This window comes from Trachurus japonicus, chromosome 10 (assembly GCF_045865225.1).
Source record: "Trachurus japonicus isolate A0001 chromosome 10, Traja_1.0".
Classification (NCBI taxonomy): domain Eukaryota; kingdom Metazoa; phylum Chordata; class Actinopteri; order Carangiformes; family Carangidae; genus Trachurus; species Trachurus japonicus.
This window is the reverse complement of record NC_140916.1, coordinates 10,830,210-10,842,334: the sequence shown is the minus strand read 5'-3', so window position 1 is coordinate 10,842,334 and position 12,125 is coordinate 10,830,210. Positions and strand designations below refer to the sequence as shown.

Sequence of the window (12,125 nt, the reverse complement as noted above, 5' to 3'; positions counted from 1 at the left end):
CCCTTCTCTTCATGGAGCAGCAGTTTGCAAACTTCTCTCTGCTGCACAGTGACAACGCTGGACGATCTGGACTGATCCACGCTTTCTTAAAACTCCAGAAAACAAAGATACTCAGTGATGGTTGAACAGTGACATCTGCTGTCCTGATTTCTTTAATCCTCTTAAACCAAGTCTGGAATTTCTTAGATAATCTTACAATATTAGCCCAGATTAAAATGAGTCTATATTGTGCTTCCAAACCAACACAGGGCAACACAACTTCTAGATGTGTATCTGGTTAAACAGCTTTAATGGCACAGACATGAGGTGTTACACATGGGATGTCTAGACATCCAATCAGTTATGAACCTTTGATTTGTGAGAATTTCTGGTCATTCCGGCACTTCAGGATGCGAGAGGCATTTGACCCAAGACTTTTCAGCCCGAGGAATAGGAAGATAAAAAAGATGTTCTGAAAAAAGTAATCAAAGTAAAAACAAAGTCTAATTTCAAATGACATGTATTGAGAAAAATACCTCACAATATGATGACTTGTAAAACTGAAATGTGTTATTCTATATTCCTGAATTCACATTGAGATCTCTGCTGACAAAATAACAGGTGGTTATGACATTTAGATCATTCATGTTTGATGAACAGAATAATTCCAGGAATCATTATAATATTTCGTTGCAGTGGGAACATTTGCTTTAACAAAGAAACAAACAACTACAAACTATTTAACCAGGTCTTCTTGGAAAAAAAATATTAAAAATATATTTACACAAAATGGAATTATCAAAAAAAAAAAAAAAGAAATAAGTATCGTATCTACACTCCTGACCCCAAAAAACGTGACACCTTATGAAAATGTCTGTGATGCTCAACAGCAGAACCTTATTTATGTCACCAGCAGTTGAAAGTGTGTGATGTAGGACTGCAGTCGACTATCTGGAGAAATATGTTGTTATGACAATATTAATAATAATGAAGTTGGTCTTTTTCACAGTTTGAAGATTCTTCTTAAAAACCACATCCAGCTCTTGAATAACGTGACACTCAATCTTACAAATTCATAAATATTTAAGTCAAGTGAAGCAAATGCTGCTTTGAAAAATAAACATTTCTGTTGAACTGAAAAAGGCAGATTATGGAGTAAAAAATTAATATTTTAGAAATTGCATGATGCATTTCAAATACATTGAGACAAGAAGTGAACATATATCTAAAAAAAGAACTTTTACTTTTGAAGTCTGCTGTAAATAAGGTTCTGCTGTGAAAACTCCCCTGTGTCCAACTGTCAACTTTCAGCTGCATGTTTTCAATAACACAAAAAGCACCTTAAAAAAACACCCGTGCACTCTGTATTGTTATTCTATACACACACTCACAACCCATTTCAAAGTGAAACATGCAGCTTAATGTGTAAAGCTGACGGTGAACCTGAGATCACAAACTTGTACGTCCAAACCTTTTGAGTCCACACGGAGCTGTAAAATGACACAAACAAAAACAAAACAAAAAAAGGGCAGAGAAGTGTCCAGAGGGAGGAGAGCAGCTGCCGAGCAACAACGTCCGGTCTCTGTTTGGGGTCGGCGACTCAGGGCTTCCAGAGCTTCAGCAGCCCGTCCTCGCTGTAGGTGCCGATCAGGTTCTGGTGGGGGTGGTGGGCGATGCCGATCACGTCCTTCTCATGAACCTGGAGAGGAGAGGGGGAAAAGTGAGACACAAAGAACTAAGGCTGCAACTAACGACTATTTTCATTATCGATTTATCTGTCGATTATGTTAACGCTTAATAAGATGTTAAAAATGTTGAAAAATCATCAGTGTTTCCCAAACCACACGATGATGTCCTCAAATCTCTTGTTTTGTCCACAAACCAAAGAGATACTCAGTTTGTTGTCATAAAGGAACAAAGAAACCAGAAATATTCACTTTTAAGAAGCTGAAATCAGAGAATTTATTTATTTTTTCTTAAAAAAACCCTACTCAAACCGATTATTCAATTATCAAAATAGATGATCGATTTAATTATTGTTTGATTAATCGATTAATTGCTGCAGCTCTACAATAAACACAATGAAGGATCATGTGCTGGAGAAACATTTAAAACGTTCATTATATATCTGTTAAAGTTAGTAAAAACCTCTGAAGTGTATTTAACAGTGAGGTTACCAACTATGATTTGTTTTGGCACAAAGTGTCACCAGTAAAACTCAAGATTTATTGAACTTTAAATTCAGGAATGAACCAAATCCGTCATATAAAACTAAAACAAAGTGTGGTATGTGTAAGTATAACATTCTTGCTGTATTAACTAACTTTACTGAAAACGCAGCACATCTAGCTATTCTAACTGTTGATGTAAACAAGCTTTTATATCCTCACTAGTTAGAGGAGTCCTGCAAACAAGACATGGTCTAAACCTGGTTTATATCTGTAACATTTACAGTGAAATCCTGATTTTATAACTGAGAGAAAATCAAAAAGATACCCTGAAACACAAAGTCTGAGTTGTGATTTCAGCTGCATTTACTTATAAACACTCAGAGAGAGAAAATTAGAAGAGACAGAGTGTCTTTCTTTGTTGTTGCTGTCAAAGTGAAAGAGACTGAAGAGAGAATGACACACAGCAGAGGGGTCAGAGGTCGGGCTGAAACCAGCACACTGGGTCAAGGCCTGAGCCCTCGGCAGGTGAACTACAGGGACATGTCACCCAGCTCTCAGCCTCCGTCTTTCTTTACTCTCCTTGTTGTTTACCAAGTCAGGAGAAGACAAAGCAGCTCCACATTCAACACTTGGATCTAAACTTCACAGAGTTTTCCAGCAGCAGCAGCAGCAGAGGAGTGTGTGTGTGTGAGCTGTGATGTGTTTGATCTCGGCCCCTCGGCTCGGTAACGTACCGTCAGCGTTCTCTCCAGTTTGCCCGTGACTGTGCTGAAGCAGTAGAGCACAAAGTCTTCGCCCACGCAGTAGATCCACTCGCCGCGGGGCGACAGCGTGCAGCACACAAAGTCACCGCCTTCCCTCTTACCGGAGCTGAAACTCCTCACGATCTGCAGAGAGAGAGAGAGACGTTCAAACACACACAGAGCAGAAATGTGAGGGAAGGTGGTTCATTACAGTTTACAGCCGTTTAGTGTTTACTGTGCAACGCTTCAGGGGGAAATCTTAACTAATGAGATCAAAACATATTAATTTCTATATGCTATAGCTTTCAAGTGTATAATATCAAACTAAAAAATGTGTTTCCATTTAAGACCCTGCTGGTTTGTTTGATTTTCTCTATCATCTACTTTGTTTTATTTGCTTCCCGAGACTGCGTGTGTTGTTGCCTGTGATGACGATCAAACCTGCGTTAAACTATCGAGTAAACTACATTGAGAAAAGACGGAGAAGAACTTCATCTTCACATAACAATCTGAGTAGGAGAGGTGGTGGAATTGCTGCTGTCTTCTCTGACATTTATAACTGTAAGGAAGTCCGTCTTGGTGAATTTATTTCATTTGAATACCTCGCTCTGTCAGTACACTGTAAAACTACAATCTTAATATTAACTGTTTACCGTCCACCAAAACCCAAAACTGGTTTCCTGGAAGAATTTTCTCAGCTATTATCCCAGATTTCCACTGATTATGACTGTCTTATTATATCTGGCGACTTTAATCTTCATATTGACATTAAAACTGATCCAGATGCCATAAACTTTATCAATCTGCTAGAAGCATTTGACCTCTCTCAACATGTTCATGAACCCACCCACAATAAAGGGCACACTCTTGACCTTGTCATCTCAAAAGGACTTGACATTACAACGCCTCTTGTTGTGGATGTAGCCTTTTCAGATCACTGTTGCCTTTACTTTGATGTGTCTGCTTTCCCTGTACAGTGTAACAGTTCTCGATTACTTAAAAGACGCATAATTAATGATAACACTGTTGAAAGATTTCAAAAAATTGTAAAGGAGATGTCATTGTCCACAATATCTTCAACTGGGGACCTTGTGGACAACTTCAACTCAAAAATACAGAGTGTATTTGATAAAATTGCACCACTCAAAACTAAATATGTAAAAAAGCTAAAGGCCCCCTGGAGAAATGAAGTGAACATTAGATACTTAAAGAGAAAGTGTCGCAAGGCAGAGCGGCAGTGGAGAAAAACAAGACTTCAGGTTCACAATGACATTTATAAGGATAAACTGAATGAATACAACAAAGCAATCAAACAAGCTAGACAATCATTCTTTTCTAAAATCATCAATGAAAATATTAATAACAGCAAAGTACTATTCTCCACTGTTGACAGACTTGTTAACCCACCATCCACCATTCCTTCAGAAATGTTGTCCACAGAAAAATGTGATCAATTTGCTTCCTTCTTCAATAACAAAATCATTGCTATTAGACAAAACATTACCGCTCTAAAATCTACAACTGAACTTGCCCTTCCTTTCTCCAGAAACCCCACCTGCATCATGTCTCATTTTAACTGTTTAAATCTGACAGAGCTTGACAATATTGTTGGTCAGCTCAGATCCTCCACCTGTTGTCTGGACCCTCTCCCAACCGCTTTCTTCAAAAATGTTTTTAACTGCTTAGCACCAGAGGTTCTGCATATCATTAACCAGTCTCTCCTCTCAGGTATATTTCCCACATCACTAAAAACTGCTGTCATCAAACCACTTCTGAAGAAGAACAATCTGGATCAAAATGTCATTGCAAACTACAGACCCATCTCCAATCTGCCATTCCTTAGCAAAATACTTGAAAAAGCAGTCTATATTCAGCTCAAAAACTATCTTGCATCAAATAGCCTTTTAGATACATATCAGTCAGGTTTCCGTCCCCACCATAGCACAGAAACGGCACTCATCAAAGTTTTAAATGATCTACATATGAACACAGACTCCAAAAATACCTCCATTCTTGTTTTACTTGATCTTAGCTCTGCGTTTGATACTGTTGACCACAAAATCCTACTGGAAAGGCTCGAAAGGTGGGTTGGCTTGTCTGGTCCAGTTCTAAACTGGTTCAGAACCTACCTTCAGGATAGGCAGTTCTTTGTCTCTATTGGAGAATTTACCTCCAACAAAACAGACATCACATGTGGAGTACCACAAGGGTCAATTCTCGGACCACTACTGTTCAACCTCTACATGCTTCCACTCTCACATGTCATACGCAAACATAATCTTAGCTACCATAATTATGCAGATGATTCGCAACTTTACATTTCACTACACCCAGATGACCTATCACCCATAATATCCCTCACTCAGTGTATCAAAGATATTAATCATTGGATGTCAGAAAATTTTTTACAACTAAACAAAGACAAAACAGAAATACTCATTTTTGGTGCACAGGCTCAGAGACAGAAAATTGCAGCACATCTCAACTCTCTCTCTCTTACCAGCAAAACCGAAGCAAGGAATCTGGGTGTAATCATCGACAGCGATCTAAATTTCAGAAGTCATATCAATCACATCACCAGATCATCTTTCTATCATCTCAAAAATATTTCCAAATTGAGGGGCTTTCTGTCAAAACCGGACTCAGAAAAATTAATCCACGCCTTTATAACAAGTAGATTAGACTACTGTAATGGCTTATTCACCGGACTCTCAAAATCAAGTATTCAGAGGTTACAATTAATTCAAAATGCAGCTGCACGTGTTCTCACTGGTACCAAGAAATATCAACACATCACACCCGTTCTGAAGTCTTTGCACTGGTTACCTGTTAATACAAGAATCGATTTTAAAATACTACTCCTGGTTTACAAAGCACTACATGGCCTTGCACCTCAATACATCACAGATATGCTCACCACTTACACCCCAGCAAGAACACTTCGGTCATCAGGCAGTGGCAACTTACTCATTCCTCGCACCAGATCCAAAGAAGGGGAGGCAGCTTTTAGTGTATATGCCCCACGAAAATGGAACACCTTGCCCGACACAGTTAGACATGCCACGTCACTAGCCATCTTCAAAAACAGATTAAAAACATATCTATTTTCAACAGCATTCTGTTGACCTGTGTGTGTGTGTGTGTGTATGTGTGTGTAGATATGCATATGTGATTGGGTGAGTGGGTGTGAATTTGTGCATCTAAGTGTGTATGGGTTGAAATTGACATATATGATTGTTTGCACTTGCACTCTCTCTGTTTATATATGATTGTTTACTTGCACTTGCACTTTATCTTTTTTGTTTGTTTTCTATGTGATTTATAATTGATTTTAAATTTGATTGATTTTTGTTGTGAAGCACATTGAGTCTGCCTTGTGCATGAAATGCGCTTTATAAATAAAGTTGAATTGAATTGAATTGAATTGAGTTCAAAGAGTGTAATTATGAACGGACCTGTCCCTGCATGTTCATGATGACCACCGTGTTGGAGCGGTTACACACGACAAAGTGCTCGGGGTTCTTGGGCAGCAGCGCCACGTTGTTGACGGTGATGTCTGTGCCCGCCGACGTGCCCAGAGGTTTGAAGGTGTTTGAGCACTCGGTGGTTTTCATGTTCCACACCTGGAGCGGGTTAAACACAAGCAGAAAAGACGTTATTAGTCATTATGAAGTATACATGATACTCTTAAAGGGATATTTCAACATTTTGGCAACTTGGTCCATTGCAATAATCCCTATAGTCATAGCAGTAGGTTTGTTACCTTTAATTGTCGGAGCAAGCTATTTTTAGAACGGCGGAGCAGAGTGACGAGCTGCTCAGAGCTACGCTACGGAGGCTAATGGGATTTCTTGGTTTCCCTCATCAAACTCATCAAATACACAATCCAACAACTCCAAAACGCTCTGGTGGAGTCGTTGTGACCTGCACATTCACCACGCTATGAGATAATAACAGAATGTTACCAGACAGAGTTGTTTTAAGCCCCTGACACACCGCCACGACGCTTCCCGACGCGTCCCGACGCCGGCGGCTTTGGCCGACGAGTCTGTCGCCTCTCGTCGGGAGAAAGGAAAAAGTGAAACACACTGCCCCGACTGCCGACCAGAGCGACTGAGTGGCGAGGACTCCCCCATAGAAATACAGACCCATACAGACCAGGGGCAGCTCTGCTCACTGTTCATTCAAACAAACTAATGCCACTGCCACAGTTAATTTCATCAATGAGACAACATTAATCTCCCCAAAATAATTTAACCAGCCACGTTTTAACAGCGCTAAAGCCGAAATTAAAACAGTTTTTAGCAGCTTACTGCTGTGGCTCGGTTGCCGCGAGTTGGCGATATGCCGATGCTAATTTCTGTTAGCCCGTCTATGGTGTTTTACATTACACGTTAGCATTAAGCTAGCGGGCTTTATATGCTTAGTTGTGAGCTGTGTGTGTTTTGAACGTTGTTTCAAACTATGTGGGTTTGATTGAACATCTTTGATGTTTAAATATATATTTATATTGCCGCTTAATATATTGCTTTACTCCTCTTTTTATTTTATATACCATTTTCACTGTAGGACAGGCTAGGACACCGTTTGTTTACTGTGGTCACTTCCGTCCCTCCCACACACCGCGCTGATTCGCTTAGGGCACCGCCAATCAGAATCGCCATAGCTAGCACACAGCCAATCAGAGTACCCGACGAGTCTACTCTCCCGACGGCCGACGAGTCCCAACTGAGCATGTTCAATCGGCCCCGACGAGATCCGACAAGAGCCGAGGCTCCCCGACGGAGAGGAACACACCAAACAGACGAGCTGCCGACGCCGTCCGACGAGGCCAGACGCCCGACGGTCAGCTCGGTGTGTCCCTGGCTTTAGAGGTAAATTCATGCAAAACCGCAAGCAGTCTCTGCATTTGACTCTAAAACAACTCTGTCTGGTAATGTTCTGTTATTATCTCATAGCGTGGTGAATGTGCAGGTCACAACTTGTCCACCAGAGCGTTTTGGAGTTGTTGGATTGTGTATTTGATGAGTTTGATGAGGGAAACCAAGAAATCCCATTAGCCTCCATAGTGTAGCTCTGAGCAGCTGGGGGCTCTGCTCCGCTGTTCTAAAAATAGCTTGCGCTGACAATTAAAGGTAACGAACCTACTGCTATGACTATAGGGATTATGGCAATGGGCCAATTTGCCAAAATGTTGAACTATCCCTTTAAGCTTTGTTATTTCTCAGCTGCTGCTCCTCTTACCTTCACTGTACCGTCGGAGGAAGCGCTGATGATGTGGTGACCGTCTGGAGTGAACGTGGCCTCGTTGACGAACGAGGAGTGGCCGCGGAACTCCTTCAGGGTTTTCCCCGACTTCAGGCCGTGGATTCTTTTGGAAAACAAACAGGAATGTCACAAACAAACATATAATCCATAGGATGTGCTCAGTTAGGAGAGGGAGGCCGGAGGTGGCTCACCTGATGGTCTGGTCGAAGGACGCGCTGAGCAGCTGACTGCTGTCTTTACAGAAGCTCACGCATGTTACTCCTTTACTGTGGGCTCGTTCAAACCTCCTCAGACACTGACCGCTCTGGATCTTCCACACCTGAACACACGCACATGAAATTCAATTCAGTGGAGGTCAAGTTGCTAAAAAGGGATTTCATGGTGGCATCGTTGATGGATAATAATCTCAGTTTGTGGATAAAACGAAGCGCATAAGAGAAATGAGAGGGGAAAACTCCTCTACCTTGATCTTTCCATCTTGTGCCCCAGTGGCCAACATCTCTGTGTCCCGACTGAAGCACATACACAAGACGGCGTCGTCCATCATCATGAAGTTGTCCTGAGCCTGGTACTTCAGATCCTGTCGGCCACAGTGCAAAAGGTTGTATCAATAACGCAGAGACGTGTGTATGTAGGACTGTGTTTGACCAGATGGTGAATCCACCAGCTTGTGTGTTTCTCCTGTGCATCAGTTACCTTTCTGATTTTGCCGGTGGTGAAGTTCCAGACCTCGATGAATCCGTCCACGGAGCCGGTGACCAGGTACTGACCGTCAGGGGAGAATCTCGCACACTCAACGTGAGACTTCTGCCCAAACTGTAGAAGGGAGGGAAAACAAACAAAACAACATCATCAGTGACGGCAGCTCGGCTGAACGCAGAGGTGGAAACGGTCTGTGCTTTAAGCCAGTGCTGGTACCTTGATGTGTCTGCTGAGCTGCGTGGGGAAGCGCTCCTCCTCCACGTCCTTGACGGCAGCTTTACCTCTGAACAAGTCGATGGTCATACCAGGAGGCAGGAGTCCCTGATGCTGCTGCCACTTCAGCGACTGGAGGAGGAGGAGACAAACGTCAGTTCTTAAGACGTGACACATAATGCACTCTCATGTTTCTAAACTTTTCATCAGTTTTTATTAATATTAGTAATTATTAAATTCGTTTTTCAGTGTGCTATTTTATTTCAGTTTAGTTTTTGTTATTTCAACAAGTGATTAAGCAGTTTTAGTTTAGTTTTATTTTTGAGGAGTTGACTAGTTTCTACGTATTTAGTCTTAGTTTTTCAGGTTTTAGGAGAAAGCCTGTGTCAGACCTCTGAAGATGAACTTCCACATTTGTGGGACTTTTCCCTTTTAGTTGCATCCCATAATGTTCCCATCAGTCCTCATCACGTTACAGTCACTCTTATCTACCTGTTTTGGTTGCACTTCAAGTTGTCCCATATTGAGCTGTGGCGTTTTCTTCCTACAACTTCAGCATCTCTAAGAAAACTACAACTAAGTTGATGTCATCTGCAGCTCAGTTTAGTTTTAGTTAGTTTTGCATTGTATATTGTATTGCGTTGTATTGCATAGTTCTCGTTTTTTTTGTTGCAATTTTTTATCATTTTTCAGTGTGCTAAATTATTTGTTCACTGCCAGTCTTACCAGTACCAGTACCAGAACCAGTAACTACTGTATAATAACCCTGGTTTCTGGAGCTCTTACCTGCCCCAGCAGAGCCATGAGACGAGAGGGCGGCACCACGCTGACTTCCCCCGCCAGCGCCTGGGCGATGGCTGCTCTGCGCTTCTCCTTACTGCTGCCGTCTGGGTACGCCTGGATGACAAGACACACGATCATCACTAATTCATCCTCCAGACAAAAACTAACAATAACAGGTTACATATAAAGATCTAAAACGATCCAACAAGGATGAAGTGAGGACTCACCTCTCTGGGGTCAAAGTAGGAGCGGGCCAGCAGGTTCTCCAGGTGGATGTATCTCTCTGGTTGGGTTTGTTTGAGCATGATCATCGGGTCGGTCTGTCTGAGAAGTGAACGAGCAGCTCCCAGCTCTCTCAACTCGATCAACTCCAACACAACCTGATGAGGAAACGACACAGAGGAGATGATCTCAACTATTTATAGTAAGGCACGACTGGTGAGATTAATAAACTAAAGAAAGATCAGAAAAGACATCCGCAGAAATAAACAGGTGGATGACAAAAGTAGAGACTTCAATGATGACAAAGTAGTAGAATATTAACATACCAAACATCTGATAAATTTAGTTTACAATAACTGTAACACTTATTGGATTGTATTTATAATTACAAAGAGCTTCACATATAAATTGGGGATTATTACAAATAAAAGCAAACAATAACAATCTTACAATAAAAGACAATAACTATAGGAAGGGGGAAGCCAAACGATAAAAGTGAATTTTAAGAAGATTAGTGGAAGTGGAAGACGTGAAGAACAAGTTTAGAGACCTCACCTGTTCATAAAGGTCTACCAGGGTCTTATCTGGCAGCTTGAGGGACTGGATGGCTTGCAGGACGGTGTCCCAGTGGCCACTGTTGATGTCTGCCACGAAGCTCTCAATACTGTCCACGGTGTTCAGAGACACTGTGGTCTCCTCCTGCAGAGTGACCAGAGTCCGGTGCAGATTGTTTTCCTTCAAGTACTGCATGATCAGACGGATCACGCTGTGGGGGAAACACAAGCGATGTCAAGTCATTTGGATGAGAAAATATAGCAAGACACAGCTGAGACAAATCAGCCTAAGTTTACAAATGTTAACAGGTGCTATACTAAAAGATGTAGCTGTGCCAAATGTTAATTTAAAAGATAATATCTTCACTTTCAACATTTTAAACCTTTGCTGAAGCTGCATAAACCAAATGTAGGCACAGAAAAGCTGCAGGAACCTTTTGTAATGTTACAGAGACAATACACTTTTCTACACTAAATGTCCTAACACAGTGCATCAAGGGATTCTTATAAAACAGTCACAGGATGTAGCTCGCACACTGAAGTCAACCTAAAACATCTGACATCAACTAATCCTACGTGTGTGGGTCATGTGTCTTGCTCATTTGCACATCAACAGCACATAACAGTCAATTAACAAAACTGGAATAAAACTGGGATATTACACCTGAAACCCACATCTATGACGATAATGATGAATGGCTCTGATAATCAGCTTGGTGTTTCCGCCTCATTTATTTACTTACAGTATCCGTAGCAACTGCCAGTGCAGCTTTAGCTAATGCTAATTTAAACTAACTTCCTTGTCTTTCGGCTGTTAGTGCAGGACTGAAATAACAAAGGACGAAGAGTTTCAGCTCTAAATGACACATCGACACTTTAAGCTGGAATTAATCCCCCCTTTCTGCCTTTTAAAAGAGGGATCGACACCAACAGAGACACGGGGTTAACTGTAAAATTAGCTTAGCTTAGCCTAGCTTGGGGTGCTAACGCTAGCAGAGGCCTCATTGACACAAAATGCTTCCAAAAAAGAGCTATAATAAAGACCGGTGATCATAAAAATAAAACTCTGCTTTACGATTGAGTAACCGGAACACTTACTCTGCGGATTCCACCTCCAGAGACATGATTATTTATCTTAAACAGGAGCCAGAAGAAGACACTGTGGAGTCTGCAGCAGCACGCAGGACAGGACGCAAACACGGAAGTAGTAGGGAGGACCCGGGGGACCTTCAAAATAAAAGTCGTCAGTTGACAATCACTGTATACACTGAATATTATTTTGGCGAGGTTCAGATGGTAACTGAGCATGATTCTGTAATATACCGTATGTACATTATCTAAAATTCAATATACATATTCTACGGAACCGAAATGTCTATAAATTGTCGCTTGGATGTGTCTGTGAATGTCATCATTAGCAGTATAAATTACCCTGTAAGGAGCTGTATCAGATAGCCTACTCCTCTAGCCTAAGGAAACATTGGCTTCTA

At 41.4% G+C, this 12,125-nt stretch overlaps 1 protein-coding gene across 1 annotated transcript; it reads right to left on the bottom strand.

Moving 5' to 3' along the window:
- Positions 1-272: 272 nt before the first annotated feature.
- smu1a (SMU1 DNA replication regulator and spliceosomal factor a) lies at positions 273-11,841 on the bottom strand. The gene is made up of 12 exons (XM_085789241.1): positions 11,734-11,841; positions 10,637-10,847; positions 10,087-10,239; positions 9,863-9,973; positions 9,080-9,208; positions 8,858-8,977; positions 8,625-8,741; positions 8,353-8,480; positions 8,138-8,264; positions 6,349-6,516; positions 2,885-3,037; positions 273-1,678 (listed from the first exon to the last, which is right to left on the bottom strand). The coding sequence occupies exons 1-12, from the start codon at positions 11,757-11,759 to the stop codon at positions 1,580-1,582; spliced, it is 1,542 nt and encodes a 513-aa protein (XP_085645367.1). The 5' UTR covers positions 11,760-11,841; the 3' UTR covers positions 273-1,579.
- Between the last annotated feature and the right edge of the window lie 284 nt (positions 11,842-12,125).